Genomic DNA, 18,589 nt, shown 5'->3' with positions numbered 1-18,589 from the left:
CCACACGTGTGAATCATAGCATTAATCAAGTGTGCAAACTATGTGCAATATGGTTTAGATGAGAAGCTCTTGTATAATTTAAATTGCTATCCTTATTTTGTTAGTCTATATACTATGGTACTTACGGTATGCTTGTGGGTCTGTGTGTTTATGTGCAAGTGTTCGTGCGTGTGTATGTGTATTTTAACCCTGCTAGGTCATACAATGTGTCAGCTGCTCAAAAACCCATACTTATTTTTCCCCCCACAAGATTTAAAACTGGGACGTTCTTGGAGAGGCTGTTGTTTCTGTGTGTATTCCTGTACTGTCTTCCCCATTGCCCACCCATTTGTCTTTCCCACCCATGTGACCCTGCCCCCTTCCCCCCAGTCCTCATCCCAACCCCCACCCAAACTACCCTGTCCCCCAGTCCTCACCCCAACCCCAGCCAAGCTACCCTGCCCCCCTTCCCCCAGTCCTCACCCCGACCCCCAGCCAAGCTACCCCCCCTCTTCCTTTCCCTCCAGTCCTCACACCGACCAACCAGTCCTTCAGGTGTAAATGACGAGACGAGATTCAGGTTGTCAACCTGAGTGTTTATTGTTGTTGTTGTTGTTGTGTGGTACCTGCGTTTTTCTGAATGGATGTTGTATTAACCCATCCGTTGATGGTTGCATAGGTCTTCAATGTCTATGGACTTGACTGTCTATGGACTTGACTGTCTATGGACTTGACTGTCTATGGTCTTCACTGTCTATGGACTTGACTGTCTATGGACCTGACTGTCCACTCAGGGATGGAACAATTCAGTACATCACAAAAACCATGCAGAAATAGTGAAAGGCACGATCACCATAGATATCAGATACATCAATCTTTTTTATATGTCTATAAATAGTTGTTTTGATGGGGGAGGGGTGTACTCATTGAGATGGTACGTGGGTGAACCCCAAAGTATCTTAAAGCTGCCATCATTTTAGGGCGCAAAGCAGAACAAAAATAATCCACACACAATCAACCCCCTTTCTTTTAAAACATTAACATACCAGGTGAACAACTGTTCTAATAACTAAACGGGGAAAAATAAGCATATATTTTTTTTTTTATACATTTCATTTCAGATTTTTTTTCAATCTATCTGCTTACTCCATCCTCTGTCACATCCCCTCTTTCTTCCTCCCTCCCTCCCCCACAACTCTCACATCACACTAGACACACGTGCACCTGGTGGCCCCGCCCTCTCTCTGTGATTGGCGGGTTGCCACCCTAAACTCACACCTTTCATTAGTCCCACACTACATACTCAGAAAACAACAACTTGGAGATAACATGGACGTAAAGGTGAGAAGGTGATGAAAGGTGAAAGGTGAAAGAAGGAAAAGAACAACAAGAAAAAGAGAAAAACAGTCTCGCAGTGAGGACCAACAAGGCCTTGTTAGAGGTGGTGAGTTACACACACACACACACACACACACACAGCTATGGTCTCTCATGTATAGGCCCCCTCCCCTCTCTCTTTGTAAAATGTCTTCATCATGTGAGTAAGAAGTGTGACCACAGAGATACTGTAGTATAAGGTTCAGAAAACCCTAGGGGTTAAGGAAGTATGGAGACCAGATGTGTGTGTATCTGTGTGTCTGAGTGAGTCGTTACTGCAATCCACACACTGCGTCATTCATAGGATCAAACAGAGTTACATACAGTCATCATTTAAAACAGCAACAGAAAATAAATATACATAATATTAATAATTATTTCATATTAGTAGATAAATCAAATAAAATATAGTAATTTACAAGATGGTTGGCGATACGTTGAGTGGAACATGGTGGTTTGTGATTGAAAGGACAAATAAATGTTTCTAGTTCAGAACATTCTAAACAATAAGAACAATTTCTCACCTCACTCTCACTGTATCTAGAGAACAATTCCACTGCTCCCACAAATACATCTTTATACTTTGAAATATGTGTTGTGTTATGATGATGCCAGCATGAAATGATCCTGTGTCGTTACAAGTTATTACACTTTTATCCCCCTAGAGGGCAGTGTCTAATTGGAACGTTAACACATCTAACTCAAAAGCTCCAATAGGGTACATCTCAATTGGTCACATCTCAGTGTAGATTAAGGAAAGGATAAGTGGATAGGATGCCACTTTAGATCATTGAGATGCATCCTTACTGTCCTATTCAGGAAAGAGGCAGGGACAGTCTTGTCCTCAGTCAAGATGGTAGCTACTTTAAGGACTCTAATCCTGAGTCGCTTTGACACCTAACGGCAAGGAGCATTACAACCTGTATTCTAATATGTACAAGAAAAATAATTGATCATTATTAGTCTTTTGAAGTATTTTTTTTAACACACATCCTCTCACACTCTCACAGACCTTTGATGGTTTGATACAAAACAAAAAGAAAAAGTAAACATCCCAAAGGAGAATAAAAGACATCACACAGCTAAAACTTTGATTCACCAAAATGTATGACAGTGCAAACTTACATCCATGTCTCAAATCATTTACAAACTTTAGTATATAGTCATATACACTTCAGCACCATAGTTTACTATTGTAGTTGAATACATCTCAGTAAGCTAGATCTTAAGGTGGGGGACACTGTTACGGCTGGATGTGCTATTAGGAGGCCAGGGAGTGGGTGTAGAAGGGAAAGGGTCACTCATAACTAATTCTCTGTCCTTGAGCTAGTCTTTACTAGCAACACTGAGCAGTATCAGCCCGGTGGACATCGTGTGTGTGTGTGTGTGTGTGTGTGTGTTCACCCCGAGTCTCCTACCATGATTACCCTGTTGTCACTGAATGACGTGAAGTGAAAAGGGATTGGTCGATGTTATCTATTTCCCTGTTTGTCTTTTCATGGGTAAGGTTGTCACTTGATTAATATTTAGTTAGGGGGGAGGTGTCTTAATGCAGAAGCATCACAGCACAATAACATCAGTTGGAGCCCAATGTGCTGAGCAAATGGATATACATTTTGTTCTCTTTTTTTTCTACTATTCTCCTCAAAGTGTGAATCTTTCACAGTCATTCTGTCAAACTAGGCCAAGTTTTTAGGTTGTCAGCTATTTGGATGAAACGATGTGCTCTCATTATGGGGCTGCAGGGAACAGGCTTTTCCTGTCACAGACATCATTCAGAGAGCATTGGTTAGGCCTACCTTCTCCATAACTTTAATAACAGTAGCAGACAAACAAACAAACCAAAATAAATAGTTGCCATCCATACCGCCTTGCACCTACTTTAGCCTGTCATACCTTGTAACCTACAGGCAACCCTTGGCTAGTTTCCCTACATATATCATTATGGTACGTCCCAACAAAGTCATTTGCACAGGACATACACAGTTAACTATGCACAGTCATTGAAGCTAGCTATACTAGACTTCTTATGACCAGACAGCTCTGAATTACTTTCATGATCGTGTTGTAGTTGTTGAACAAAAACGTTTAGGAAATTAGGGAATCAGCTTCCTGCTTTGCAAGTCTGCCTGACTTGAGATAAGAGTGCCTGTTTGTTTCTGCATTGGCAAACTTGTCTTAGTCACAGATGGCAAGCCAAATATGTCAAAGTAGCCAGTTAGGCATTCTAAAAATGAACTATTGGTTGCCCAGAAAGCTACACTACACAGTCAACTACATCTACTCTGGTTCCTCTGTCATCCTATCTAAACTCTCCAATTCATCGTTTTTCACTTCTTTTTACTCTTTAGTCTGTTTTCGTCTTCCTCTCTTTCACCTTCCTCTACCTGCTTCCATCCCTCACATTGGGACAAGAGGACAAACACCTCTTCTGGTTTTTCTCCTCTCTCACTGTAATGTACACGGTATACTCTTCCTTTTTGCGAACAGATTTCTTTATTAAAAAATGTTTGGTAACTCAAACACGGCAAATAAAGGACAAGATGAGGTGTTTTTCCTGTTGCAAAAAAATGTCTTCATTTATAACCAGCTACGTAGATACTCAACGGCTAAAATTATTACATGTCCACAGGTGTGCTATCTAATAAAGATTCCCTATAAAAGCTTGTTCCCGCAGAAAGAGAGTGAGCATCTTTCATTTCTCCTCCTTTGCCTGCCTGTCCCCCAACCTGATTAAAAGCATTAGGACGGCTGCAAAGGAGAGAGGGCCATGTATTCCATGACAGTAAATAGGTGGACTTCCACTAGAAAGAGACAGAGGAGATGAGTGTTTTAACTGAAATGGAGAGAGTAGATGGAACTTTTTATAGTTTTACACACATATTAGTTGCTAAGTAATATTTTTTTGCAAGTTTTTCAAAAATGTTTCTATGTGACAGCTAACAACAATAGACTTAAGTTATTAGAGGGCTTGGTTGGGGTTTAGGGCCTAACATGGCACAGTAGCCTACGTAAATCAATTAGTGTGTGTGTGTGTGTGTGTGTGGGAGAGTGATTTAGTAAAAGAGAGAGTGTCTATGTGCTGTGTGTGCATGTGTAAATGATGCATGTACGTTGTGTGCATGTGTATTTACATATTTGTCTACATGAGTATATATGTGTGTGTGTCCATATAAATCTACCTGTATGTATGTAAGGGGGAGTATAACCACTAATGGCCTCAGAGTAAATGGCTCCCCCTGGGAGCTCAGTGGCAGATGTTACGCTGGCAGGGCTGGTGCAGGTAGGTGTTTCTAGCGTGGGCTGCGTGGCGGGGAACCTGCTCCCTAGTGCGGTTCTGGCGCTGGATGCGGTTGCGTCCAAGGTGGCGCCTCTCAGTGCGGGCCTTGCCCCTCTGAACCCTGGCCACCTGGGTCACCTTGGCCAGGGTACCAGCCTGGGCAGCGGCTCCTCGGGTTACCCTGGTGGGCATGGTATTATGGACGGCAGAGGTAGCGGCTGGTTCTGCCACCCTGCTAGAGGAGGGGAGGAATAGGAGGAAGTTGGGGTATAGAACATTAGTCAAGCAGTTATGTAGCTCTCTCATAGAACGGTGGCTATGTGCCAGATCTATTACATGGTGACAAAGATATAATAAGGTGTTGGTAGGTCGGTCCTCACCTCATGCTGCCTGTCAGGCTGGTGATGCTCTCCTCCCCGACGATGGACAGGTTGCCGTTGGAGATCATGGACAGGTTGCTAGGGGAGACGTAGACGGACATGCTGGGGTGTTCTATAAGCAGATCCTCCATGGGGCTGGTCTCGGCCGTGGCTCCCTCTGCAGTGAAACAGGGGGGAGGGGTAACGAACCAGCTCTCGTCCATGCAGCCTCTCTCCGACCCACTACTGCCAGGGGACACAGATGGGGTGGAGAGCCTGGCCCGCCTTTTTAGGGATATGGGCGTAACGATGCCCGTGGCTAACGGGCTAGCAGAAGGGAGAGTGGAGAGGGGGTCTGATGGCGCCACTGTTGCCGCTCGTGAACAAGCTTTGTGTGTTCTGCGGCGATTCTGATATTGGGGGGGAGGGGTTGGAGATGGGACGGGGCACTCAGTTCTGGTGGGTGTGTCTGGGTGATTTGATTGGTTGTTTTGTGCTTGCGCCTGTGCTATCGATGGCGCCTCTATCCCTCCCTCTACTAGCATCGCACAATCAGCTTCCCCTGAGAACAGAGTAAAGGTGGGACCATGGAGGAGTCGGCCAATTCAGGTAGGGTGTATGTTTAGGGTGGTGTAGGTTAGGGGGAAAGGTGAAGGCAAAGAGGAAGAAGCCATGCAGGTTGTGGGGTCATTAAAAGGGGAGCACATGCACACACACACACACACACACACACACACACACACGCACACACACACACACACCAGTGTGAGAAATGTCAGGATATTTAAATAAAATTGGAGAGGGGGGAGAAGAAAGGGTAAAGAAACACAAAACATAAAAATAGGAATAATATAATTAGTTACTTCGACCCTCTAACCGCTTGGTCATGTCAGTGACAGTATTGTTGTACTGACTGTTTTGTGATGTGTTTCATTGGGGCTTATATATTTAGTTTGAGATGTGGTCTCTAAACTATTCAGATTCCCTTTTATGGAGATTTTAAACAATATATTAGCCCCCACACCCCCATCACTATATGGCCACACTAGAGAGGACTGAAGTGCTGACCACAAATCACCAAAACCTTTGACGTTAGAAAACGAACAGCTGATGTACATGCTCAACAGTACCGTCAATATCCTCACTTCTGTCCATTCTGGCATGGCCATATAGTGACTACCATTTCCCTCTCCACTTCCAACCCCTTCCAACTATCCCTAAGGGAGGACTCACCGGGCAGGTTGACCAGCATCCATCCTTCCTCATCAGCGTCGGTCACACAGGGGTTGGGCCCCTTGATATCTGCGGCCACCTCCTCCACCTCTCCGAAGAACAGGCTGCTCAGAGCTTGGAACATGGCTAGGCCGGTTGGTCGGGTACACGTCAATGGGTAAAAAGTCAAGGGTCAGGGATTGCGGAAGTCAGGTTCTGTGTATAGTTGTAGTTCTCAAGGTATAGCTAGCTGCCTTTGTGTGTTTTTGCTACTTATTAAGTATTTTTGTTTCTCTTATTTAGTTAGTTATTTCTCTTTTCGCTTTGTCAAACAGTTGCCAGGTCAGGAAAGTGAGCACGGTTTTCTTGGCCTCTCTTTGCTTCAACCCTTTTCTTGTCTTGATCTCGTAGGTTGATTTTCTTACAGGACTCGACAGGCTTCCTTAGTGCAAATGTAAGGTTTTACTTGGTATCGCTGCAAAGGCCTGTGGGGAGACAAAAGAAAAACAGGAGAGACTATTAAGAACAGCAAGAAAATATTTAGATTACAAATCCAAAGACAATGGGAACAAGTGGAGAGGAACATTAGAAAGCAGCGTTGCGAATCACAAATTAGTAAAAAGCGAGATGAAGGAGATATGGCCAAAAATGGTCGACTTGACTATTTCAGCAACAGCTGTTGCTGACAGGTGCATACAATTGAGCACACCGCCATGCAATCTCCATAGACAAACACTGGCAGTAGAATGGCCCCTACTGAAGAGCTTAGTGACTTTCAACGTGGCATCTTTCCAAGTCAGTTCGTCAAATTTCTGCCCTGTTAGAGCTGCCCCCGTCAATTGTAAGTGCTGTTATTGTGAAGTGGAAATGTCTAGGAGCAACAACAGTTCAGCCGTGAAGTGGTAGGCCACACAAGCTCACAGAACGGAACCGCTGAGTGCTGAAGCGCGTAGTGCGTAAAAATCGTCTGTTCTCGGTTGCAACACTCAATGCCGAGTTCCAAACTGCCTCTGGAAGCAACGTCAGCACAAGAACTGTTCGTCGGGAGCATCAGAAATGGGTTTCCATGGCCAAGCAGCATCACACACGCCTAAGATCACCATGCGCAATGCCAAGCATCGGCTGGAGTGGTACAAAGCTTGCCTCCATTGGACTCTGGACTATGGAACAGTGGAGTGATGAATCACGCTTCACCATCTGGCAGTCCGACGGACGAATCTGGGTTTGGCGGATGCCAGGAAAACACTACCTGTCCGAATGCATAGTGCCAACTGTAAAGTTTGGTGGAGGAGGAATAATGGTCTGGGGCTGTTTTTCTTGGTACGGGCTAGGGCTCTTAGTTCCAGTGAAGGGAAATCTTAACACTACAGCATTCAATGGCATTCTAGACGATTCTGTGCTTCCAATTTTGTGGCAACAATTTGGGGAGGGCCCCTTCCTGTTTCAGCATGACAATGGCCCCGTGTACAAAGCGAGGTCCACACAGAAATAGTTTGTCAAGATCGGTGTGGAAGAACTTGACTGGCCTGCACAGACTCCTGACCTCAACCCCATCGAACACCTTTTGAATGAATTGGAATGCCAACTGCGAGCAAGGCCTAATCGCCTAACATCAGTGCTCGACCTCACTAATGTTCTTGTGGTTGAATGAAAGCATGTCCCTGCAGCAATGTTCCATCATCTAGTGGAAAGCCTTCCAGGAAGAGTGGAGGCAGTTGTAGCAGCAAAGGGGGGACCAACCCCATATTAATACCCATGATTTTGGAATGAGATGTTCGACGAGCAGGTTTCCACATACTTTTGGCCATGAAGTGTATGTGGCGAAATCACGTGAGCAGAACTGAACAAAAAGAGCCTTTCTGTTCCAGGGCTACTTTAATCATGTTGGTCAAGGAACCATTTATGAGGAGAAGATTAGAAAGTGTGATAGGTTGGCTGCATCTCAACATTCTCACGTGTTTTCCTCACCTCATCCTCATCTCCTTCCCTTCACCCGCACTCATCTGAAAGAAATTGACCAGTAAACTGAAAGCAAATGCACAGTAGGCATCCACTTATAATGCTTTCACCTGTTCTGTGTCCTCAGATCAGTGCATATGAAGGGAAGGAGATGAGGAAGGCACTAGAGTATTGAGATGCAGTTATCTCTGTCTACGTCTGAGGTAGACAGAGGGAGAAGGTTTGTCTGGGTCATACTGGCTGACTGGAGACAGTAACCGTTTTACGGTTCTGTTTCAGCTGGTCAATTTGTCTTCAATCTACTAGCAAATTATGCAGTAACAACAGTGCGCACATTGTGGGGCTTACTGTACTTCAAAGAATTCAACTAAAGTTGGAAAATGTGGCGCTATTGGGTAATTGTAATGTAATTCCGAAATGAATAACAAGTAAATAGCTTAATAAGCTCAACAAATCGTAAACAATCACAATAGTCTTTTCTCAATAGGATCATAAAATGTATGCATGCAGTTAGAATCGGTCAGACACTCAGACACAAATGCAAACAGATAAATTGCTTCTTTCAGATGAGTTCTTTGAATTGGGTTGTAATGAAGGAAATTTGATTAAGGGAAGGGAAGCTATTGCAGACTAAGGAGACGCAGCCAGGCTGTTCCTGAGGAACAATGGCGTTACACCCTCCCCCCTGTGCTACTGCTATAGTGAACAACAGAATGGGTTTAGGCCTGATGGACTACCGAGAGAAGACACGAGGGACCCGATTCCGATTAAGGAAAAGTACGCATTTCTTTCTTACACACTTCTCAGTAGTTGGTTTTCAGACTTACCTTATGAAGGTGCATATAACGGTGCTTCCATTGCGCGCGTTGAATACATGTAATTCAGCGCGCCTGTCGTTGTGATTCTGGGTGGCCAGATTACTAGCAAGAATGACAACAAACTGCCATGTGGAGAATCGCAAGTGGCTCGTTTCAGCTTGTTTAATCTTGTTATTGATTGCTAGCTAGCTAGCCAACAACTTCAACTATATATTTGAGAGACAACAAGTGGTCATTGTGGAAATGTATTTATGTTTTCAATAAACATTGGAGAAGAAATACAGTTTACATGTTGTCAACAATCTAAGCCAACCTCATCTGTTTTGCCCGATGGTTGTGAGCGGGTGGTTTTTGTTGCTAAACAACCAACCCATCTATCCATCTTCGTCTCCATTTCAGCACCAACTGGTTAGATTTAAAAATACTCTGATCTTGTAGATTATTTTGGCACATTTTAGGGTTAGGAAAGTATGCATGAATCATTAAAAAAGACAGGTTTGGAGAGCCTTTACGCACAAAAAAATACAGGGGTTTGAAAATCCTGAAAATTGTCACATTCAAGTTCAAACCATGAAATGTTGGAATGTGGAAAAAAGTGTACAATAAGTGTTGAAAAGAGTCTACAAATCTACCCCAATTCTCACTAATCATGAAACTGTATGACAACGATCCAGTCGTCGTGAACCGTGCGCAAGGCTCTAGGTTCAACCTGCTATGTGTGGTCTGAGTTCCATAATGATTAGAATAGGCTACATGTCCCAAATTATTGAACGTTAGCCTAATATGATCCATTAATGCTAGCGACCCTCAGGAACCATTTGCACGGATGTGACAGAGGAATGAACGGTAAACGGAACGGAATGGTACAAAATGTAAGAAAACGAACAGTGCAAGTGACAGTTATAAATGTATGTGGGTATTACTGATGGTGGCTCCAATAGTGGCTAATATTTTACATGATACAAATGGTAAAATAAAGCTAAGAAAAGCCCGGCCATAGGCTATAATTAAAACATTCTAAAGTGCATACATACAGTTGAAGTCGGAAGTTTACATGCACCTTAGGCAAATACATTTAAACTCAGTTTTTTACCATTCCTGTCATTTAATCCTAATACAAATGATCTCTCTTAGGTCAGATAGGATCACCACTTTATTTTAAGAATGTCAAATATCAGAATAATTTATTTCAGATTTGATTTCTTTCATCACATTCCCAGTGGGTCAGAAGTGTACACACTCAATTAGTATTTGGTAGCATTGCCTTTAAATTGTTTAACTTGGGTCAAACGTTTCGAGTAGCCTTCCACAAGCTTCCCACAATCAGTTGGGTGAATTTTGGCCCATTCCTCCTGACAGAGGTGGTGTAACTGAGTCAGGTTTGTAGGCCTCCTTGCTCGCACACGCTTTTTCAGTTCTGCCCACAAATCTTCTATAGGATTGAGCTCAGGGCTTTGTGTTGGCCACTCCAATACCTTGACTTTGTTGTCCTTAAGTCATTTTGTAACAACTTTGGAAGTATGCTTGGGTCATTGTTGGAAGGCTAATTTGCGACCAAGCTTTAACTGATGTCTTGAGATGTTTCTTCAATATATCCACATCATTTTCCTTTCCTCATGACGCCATCTATTTTGAGAAGTGCACCAGTCCCTCCTACAGCAAAGCACCCCCACAACATGATGCTGCCACCCCCATGCTTCACGGTTGGGAGGGTGTTTTTCGGCTTGCAAGCCTCCCCCTTTTTCCTCCAACCATAACGATGGTCATTATGGCCAAACAGTTCTATTTTCCTTTCATCAGACCAGAGGACATTTCTCAAAAAAATACGATCTTTGTCCCCATATGCAGTTCCAAACCCTAGTTTGGATTTTTTATGGTGGTTTTGGAGCAGTGGCTTCTTCCTTGCAGAGCGGACTTTCAGGTTATGTCGATATAGGACTTGTTTTACTGTGGATATAGATACTTCTGTATCCGTTTCCTCCAGCATCTTCACAAGGTCCTTTGCTGTTGTTCTGGGATTGATTTGCACTTTTCACACCAAAGTACATTCATCTCTAGGAGACAGAACGCATCTCCTTCCTGAGCGTTATGACGGATATGTGGTCCCATGGGGTTTATACTTGCTTACTATTGTTTGTACAGATGAACGTGGTACCTTCAGGCGTTTGGAAAATGCTCCCAAGGATGAACCAGATTTGTGGAGGTCTACAACTTTTTTCTGAGATCTTGGCTAATTTCTTTTGATGATGTCAAGCAAAGAGGCACTGAGTTTGAAGGTAGGCCTTGAAATACATCCACAGGTACACCTCCAATTGACTCAAATGATGTCAATAAGCCTATCAGAAAGCCATGACATAATTTTCTGGAATTGTCCAAGCTGTTTAAAGGCACAGTCAGCTTTGTGTATGTAAACTTCTGAGCCACTGGTAATGTGATACAATGAATTATAAGTGAAATAATCTGTCTCTAAACAATTGTTGAAAATATGACTTGTGTCATGCACAAAGTAGATGTCCTAACCAACTTGCCAAAACTATAATTTGTTAACAAGAAATTTGTGGAGTGGTTGAAAAATTAGTTTTAATGACTACAACCTAAGTGTATGTAAACCTCCAACTTCAACTGTAAATTTGTTAGGTTCAGCCCTACAGAAGCCTAGATTCATCCCTACAGAAGCCTAGGTTCAGCCCTAAAGAAGCCTAGGTTCAGCCCTACAGAAGCCTATAGCTTGGGTGTCCAAATTTCATCCATGCAAATTATGAGGGCACACAATTCAAATTCAGAACGATGGCACAGCTATTTATCAAATCACACAAAAAAGGTCACATGCGTCGAATACAACAGGTGTAGACCTTACCGTAAAATGCTTACTTACAAGCCCTTAACCAACAGGTGTAGACCTTACCGTAAAATGCTTACTTACAAGCCCTTTACCAACAGGTGTAGACCTTACCGTAAAATGCTTACTGACAAGCCCTTAACCAACAGGTGTAGACCTTACCGTAAAATGCTTACTGACAAGCCCTTAACCAACAGGTGTAGACCTTACCGTAAAATGCTTACTGACAAGCCCTTAACCAACAGGTGTAGACCTTACCGTAAAATGCTTACTGACAAGCCCTTAACCAACAGGTGTAGACCTTACCGTAAAATGCTTACTTACAAGCCCTTAACCAACAGGTGTAGACCTAACCGTAAAATGCTTAATGACAAGCCCTTAACCAACAGGTGTAGACCTTACCGTAAAATGCTTACTTACAAGCCCTTAACCAACAGGTGTAGACCTTACCGTAAAATGCTTACTTACAAGCCCTTAACCAACAGGTGTAGACCTTACCGTAAAATGCTTACTGACAAGCCCTTAACCAACAGGTGTAGACCTTACCGTAAAATGCTTACTTACAAGCCCTTAACCAACAGGTGTAGACCTTACCGTAAAATGCTTACTTACAAGCCCTTAACCAACAGGTGTAGACCTTACCGTAAAACACTTACTTACAAGCCCTTAACCAACAGGTGTAGACCTTACCGTAAAATGCTTACTTACAAGCCCTTAACCAACAATGTTGTTTTAAGAATGTAGAGTTTTTTTTTTTTTACTAAATACACTATAGTAAAAAATGTAAAAGTTCCACAGTAAAATAACAATAACGAGGCTATATACAGGGGCGTACCGGTACCGAGTCAATGTGTGAGGATACAGGTTAGTCGAGGTCATTTGTACATGTAGGTAGGGGTAATGTGACTATGCATAGATAATAAACAGCGAGTAGCAGCAGTGTCAAAACAAAGGGGGGGAGGGGTCATTTGATTAATTGTTCAGCAGTCTTAAGGCTTGGGGGTAGAAGCAGTTAAGGAGCCTTTTGGACCTAGACTTGGCGCTTCGGTACCGCTTGCCGTAGAGAGCAGACTATGAGTTGGGTGACTGGAGTCTTTGACAATGTTTTGGGCCTTCCTCTGACACCGCCTAGTATAAAGGTCCTGGATGGCAGGAAGCTTGGCCCCAGTGATGTACTGGGCTGTACGCACTACCCTCTGCTGCGCCTTATGGTCGGATGCCGAGCAGTTGCCATACCAGGCAATGATGCAACCAGTCAGGATGCCCTCAATGGTTCAGCTGTAAAAACCTTTTGAGGATCTGGGGACCCATGCCTATTCTTTTCAATCTCCTGAGGGGGAAAGGCATTTTCGTGCCCTCTTCAAGGCTGTCTTGGTGTGTTTGTAACCTATTTCACCGTGGGAAAGGGGCAGCAATACATGTCATGTTGACATGCTTTTCAGTTAGCTTCCATATCACTGGTTTCACATTCATCTCCAGGGATCAAAAGTAAAAATCACTTAAAACAATTGATGTGTGTATTTACAATCCCCTTCTCCAAACGGATTATGCATTTACCTAGCTCTTATCCATTCAGAAATTACAGTGCATGGAGAATGCTGTTATTTCTATATGAAAAAATATGAATGAAAAAAAAAGTTTTTTCCACCTGGAACCGGCAGGTTCGCTAGACCCATGCTTAAGTTCAAGGTCAGAATACGCATAGAGAGAAAAGTTCAATTTACGCACGCTTAACTCGGGTCGTAATCAGGGCCTGGAGTCTAGGGGGAAGGAGTAACACAAAGACAGTAAAAAAAGAACAAATACAGTATAATATAATATACAAAAAGTTTAGACACTTCATAGGTCATCTGGGGATCGAACCTACATCCCTGAAATTGCAAGCCTCATACTCTAACCAACTGAGCCACTGGAGCCTGCACTTTTCTGTCCCTGTATTTAACCATGGAGGGAGATATTGGATATCAGAGAGACATATCATTCCTGCAGAGGCTACTGGACGGTATGACGGAACACTGACCTCTCTGATCTGACAGGGTGTACTTTCTAAAATTAGATAATATGGGGGGAGGGGGGGGGGAGAGAAGAGGAAGGAGGAAGAGAGACAAATGAAAAGTGAGAGAGATTAATGTAGGGGGAGAAGAGGAAAGGAGAGAGGTGTAGGAGAGGAATAGAAAGAGATAGCAATTAGGCTCCAGGTATGGATAAAAACAGAGGAGGTCGAGAGAGGGAGAAAGATGTACAATGAGGTGAGGGAGATAAATGAAAGGAAAGGAGTGCGATGAAGAAGGAGAGGGACATATGTTACGCATGGGTGGAAAGCGACACTTCCTGCTTATTTGGACGGTTGCCATGGTGACAGACACCAGGAGCCGACAGGAGGACACAGGAGTCTCACGCTAAGAAGAGAAACACACACACAGAAATGATCACATTTAACTAGACATTTTGTCAGAAACGATCCTGTCAGGAAAGCAGCCAAGAAGAAAGTAATGCTGCCTTTCTCAAAACGGGGATGTAAACAGACGTCAATTCAAAGTCTATGGTTCAATGTAATGTCAATAAAATGACGTGGAAACAACGTTGATTCAACCAGTGTGATGTGCTTGTAGAGAGGATAAAACAAAGCCGTATTCTATTTCAATAAAAACCTACTGCTAAGAAAGTTCATTCTGACTTCTAGCTTCTGTCTTATCATTGCATTATACAGTTTTGTAATGGTTTATCTGTGGCTGCATATGTTTATAAGGCAAATATGAAACGTCATAAGAAGGCTCGTAAAATAAAGCGATAGGCTACCAATGAAATGAATGTTGATGGTTTAGGTGGAGATATGAGAGATGTTGCAGAGGACATAGAGGAGTCTGTTGATCAGCTCCCTTCTTGACTGTTTTTCATGCATTCCTTAAGGCTTACTGAAGTCACAGGATGATGCCAGATAAAACATTTACTCAAAAAATGTATTTACGTGAGTTTACCCACTTTGAATCTTTCTAAGAATATTAAACTGTCCCAGGGCCACTTTTTTGTGAGTTCCCAAGTCATAAACACACACAAACACACTTCCTTTGAAGGAACTGTGTCAAGCACCATTCAGTCTCCTTGATAAGCAAATGCTATCAGTCAGCTGTGATGCTAATTCAGTATTATCTGCCTGGTGTATAAATATACCATTCTGTCTACTGGGACAGACAGACGACACCAGGGATAAGAACAGCACTGGAACATATTGGAAACATCATTAAACAGCCAGCAGTGGTCTCTCATGCCTCAGGTGGTCCATATAAGGACTGATGTTTGGGGGAAACAGGAAAAAAATACATTGGAAATTTATCCAAGGAAAATGTCGAGAGATTTCCCATATTTTTGCCCTGTATAAACTAAGGGGGAAATATGATAGACCAACACAAGGCATTTATCTTCTGGATGACATCACAATGTTTACTGTACCTGTTAAATTATTACTTGTGGTTATAAAGATTCCATTGTGACAGCACTGGTGACTGGTTTAATTCATTCTAAAAGGAAACATAACCTAACAGTAAATGGTGTAGAATGGTGATTGAACCCACGTGCAAAAATGTGTTATTCAAAACTAATGGCATATGGTATGGTAATTACAGCCCTGCCAGGTACCTTGAGTTAATCATTTATTTATTTATTTATTCTACATAGCCAAAATGTTCAAATGTCTTTTTACTGTTGTTTTATTTCTTTACTTACCTACACACACACACACATACTTTGTTCCCCCCTTCTCTGCACTATTGGTTAGAGCCTGTAAGTAAGCATTTCACTGTAAGGTCTGTTGTATTCTGCATTTCACTGTAAGGTCTGTTGTATTCTGCATTTCACTGTAAGGTCTGTTGTATTCTGCATTTCACTGTAAGGTCTGTTGTATTCGGCATTTCACTGTAAGGTCTGTTGTATTCGGCATTTCACTGTAAGGTCTGTTGTATTCTGCATTTCACTGTAAGGTCTGTTGTATTCTGCATTTCACTGTAAGGTCTGTTGTATTCGGCATTTCACTGTAAGGTCTGTTGTATTCTGCATTTCACTGTAAGGTCTGTTGTATTCTGCATTTCACTGTAAGGTCTGTTGTATTCTGCATTTCACTGTAAGGTCTGTTGTATTCTGCATTTCACTGTAAGGTCTGTTGTATTCTGCATTTCACTGTAAGGTCTGTTGTATTCTGCATTTCACTGTAAGGTCTGTTGTATTCTGCATTTCACTGTAAGGTCTGTTGTATTCTGCATTTCACTGTAAGGTCTGTTGTATTCTGCATTTCACTGTAAGGTCTGTTGTATTCTGCATTTCACTGTAAGGTCTGTTGTATTCTGCATTTCACTGTAAGGTCTGTTGTATTCGGCATTTCACTGTAAGGTCTGTTGTATTCGGCATTTCACTGTAAGGTCTGTTGTATTCTGCATTTCACTGTAAGGTCTGTTGTATTCTGCATTTCACTGTAAGGTCTGTCTGTTTCACTGTATTCTGTTGTATTTCACTTCACTGTAAGGTCTGTTGTATTCTGCATTTCACTGTAAGGTCTGTTGTATTCGGCATTTCACTGTAAGGTCTGTTGTATTCTGCATTTCACTGTAAGGTCTGTTGTATTCTGCATTTCACTGTAAGGTCTGTTGTATTCGGCGCACGTGACAAATAAACTTTGATTTGATATAATAATACGTGTTAAATCAGTGTACAAATGCATATTACTTTTATGCTTTTTGTGTTTTTCACCCTGATCCACTGGTTATAAACTGGTTATAAACCAGTATAAGCTCATAGCAAATAGGTAAAGACCAGATATAGACAATTATATATTTCATTTTTTCTTCCTAATTCTACAAAACAAAAGCGCTCTGTCGCTCTGCTATTCCCAGATGCGCTCATAATTTCTCTGCTCATGGCAGTCAGAAGGCCGTTTAAACAGAGGGAGGAGCTGAGGGAGATGGGCGTGGCTTCGCGAAAACAACATAAATACCTCCTATGCGCTTGCATGACGAAGACTCTTACGTCACTGATGCTGCTGGTTCAGCCGATTTCGGTCGAGGAAAAGGAAAGCAGAACAGCGGCGAATAGAAAAGGAACAATTCTGGTGCCGTCAAATGATTATTTATGTATTTCAACTGCAATTGTTCGGATGCAAAATAAAGAATAAACCCCAAGCATTGTTAATAAATAAAGGAATGATTCAACATCCTTAACTTCTTTGTTTCGAGTTAAACAACCACATTGACAGATGCCGATGAGAGAGAGAGAAAAAGAAAGAAAAACATTTGTTTTATTCTTTTATGGGTCCGACAGCAAGCAGTGTACATTTGATTTAAAGCCAGATATAAATTAATTTGGATTACAAAAACCTTCCCAATGTCACCGACGACGAGAAAAATAGGGCCCAGAATAAGTCATTGTCGATAGCGGTCAGGTTAAACATGAATTATCCGTGTAAGCTCCGAGTCTGTGACACGGCTATGGATATAGTGGAAGGGTCATGGCAATGACAGATAGGCTCACCAGTATAGGACTGATGCGAAGGAATCAATTATAATATCGAGGTCGTTCAAAATCCATACATAGGCCTACATAAGCACTGAGGAAGAGAGAAAGGCACAATTCAAAAATACCCCCCATCGTCTTCATTCGACAAAACACCCCAGTTTGGTGAAAAACAAGGACAGGTTTTATGTAAACATAATTTTCATATTCTGAGAGATCATAAACCGGACGTCGAGGTTTCCGTAAAAGCATCAATTTATGGAAGCCATCAAAACGTCATTGACCTATAAACGGATGTCTAGGATGCATAACAGTCGATAATTAATTTAATGCAGAACTAATGTATTTTCCTCGGTGACAGCCACTACTACAATGGATTAATTCCGTTGTAATGTAGATTGTTTTGTTTCAGAATGATTCTGTTTATAACACAACCTAATTCGCATTTTCTTCATCTGCTGTTATGAGATAGGCTATGCATCATCAGAGATAGCTATACAGGCGTCAGTGGCAGAGGTAGCCTGATACCCTGCAAGCTTACACAGTTTGCCTTTCAGAAAGCACAAAAAACAACAGCAAAGGAGATTTAATAGCTTACCTGTATTAGCAATATATTTCAAATTGTAAACGTGATGATCTCACACAAAGTAGAAACGACAATAATTCTTAAAGCATAGCTTTAGGTTGCCTTTTAAGTGAGGTAGTTAAAACACCATAATACAAAATAAAAAAAAGGCTTTCTTCGTAGAAGAAGGGGCTTCGTGTAAAACTTGAATTTACACTTGATGTTCAGAGTATAACATCTGCAGTTTTTTCCCTCTTGCTCGATTTTTTCCCTTGCAGATTTTCCCTCTGTTATTGCTTCCTCCAGCTGATCCTCGGATCAGAATGTAGAACGTACAAAACAGCTGATTGTGATATCACAATACTTCCAGTGACGCCCATTTCCACGCCCTCAAGAACCGACGGCCAATCGGAATATTACACAAGATCCAAGCCGGGCCTCTTGGTAACACAGTGGGGGTTGGGTATGGTTTTTGCGTAGTCCGACTCAAAACTGTCAACATGCTCTGGTGGAGTAGAATAAAGTTGCCCTTAGAAGCTGATCTAAGGTCAGTGTTTTGTTTCCCCTCCAACTGTTTACTACTGGTGGCGCCCGTGGCAGGGAGGAGAAACTGGTCCTAGAACTATGAATGGCCTATAGAGTGACTGTGTGTAAGGATGGGTGAGACCAATAATGTGATGAAAGCTGTTTGACAGCATAACA

General features: G+C 42.3%; 1 protein-coding gene across 3 annotated transcripts; it reads right to left on the bottom strand.

Moving 5' to 3' along the window:
- Positions 1-560: 560 nt before the first annotated feature.
- Positions 561-18,211, bottom strand: LOC115101995 (tumor protein p53-inducible nuclear protein 2). 3 transcript variants are annotated; one of them, XM_029621465.2, is made up of 4 exons: positions 17,921-18,211; positions 6,229-6,692; positions 5,017-5,557; positions 561-4,871 (listed from the first exon to the last, which is right to left on the bottom strand). In XM_029621465.2, exons 2-4 carry the CDS (start codon positions 6,350-6,352, stop codon positions 4,604-4,606), a joined length of 933 nt encoding a protein of 310 aa, XP_029477325.1. In that variant the 5' UTR covers positions 6,353-6,692; positions 17,921-18,211; the 3' UTR covers positions 561-4,603. The 3 variants fall into 3 exon arrangements, with proteins under 3 accessions (XP_029477325.1, XP_029477326.1, XP_029477327.1); XM_029621466.2 differs by having other exon boundaries at positions 561-4,868; XM_029621467.2 differs by having other exon boundaries at positions 5,017-5,173.
- Between the last annotated feature and the right edge of the window lie 378 nt (positions 18,212-18,589).

The sequence above is a fragment of the Oncorhynchus nerka genome, linkage group LG20, assembly GCF_034236695.1.
Source record: "Oncorhynchus nerka isolate Pitt River linkage group LG20, Oner_Uvic_2.0, whole genome shotgun sequence".
In the NCBI taxonomy this organism is placed as follows: Eukaryota; Metazoa; Chordata; class Actinopteri; order Salmoniformes; family Salmonidae; genus Oncorhynchus; species Oncorhynchus nerka.
The sequence above is the reverse complement of the archived record's forward strand: the minus strand, read 5'-3'. Positions and strand labels throughout refer to the sequence as shown.

What these genes read in the sequence shown, in the direction of transcription:
- LOC115101995 (XM_029621465.2), bottom strand. Translation starts at nt 6,352, where the DNA reads ATGTTCCAAGCTCTGAGCAGCCTGTTCTTCGGAGAGGTGGAGGAGGTG. An exon ending in GATGCTGGTCAACCTGCCCG is followed by an intron (nt 5,558 to 6,228) that starts GTGAGTCCTCCC and finishes CTCTGTTCTCAG; the next exon opens with GGGAAGCTGATTGTGCGATG. An exon ending in AGCCTGACAGGCAGCATGAG is followed by an intron (nt 4,872 to 5,016) that starts GTGAGGACCGAC and finishes CCCCTCCTCTAG; the next exon opens with CAGGGTGGCAGAACCAGCCG.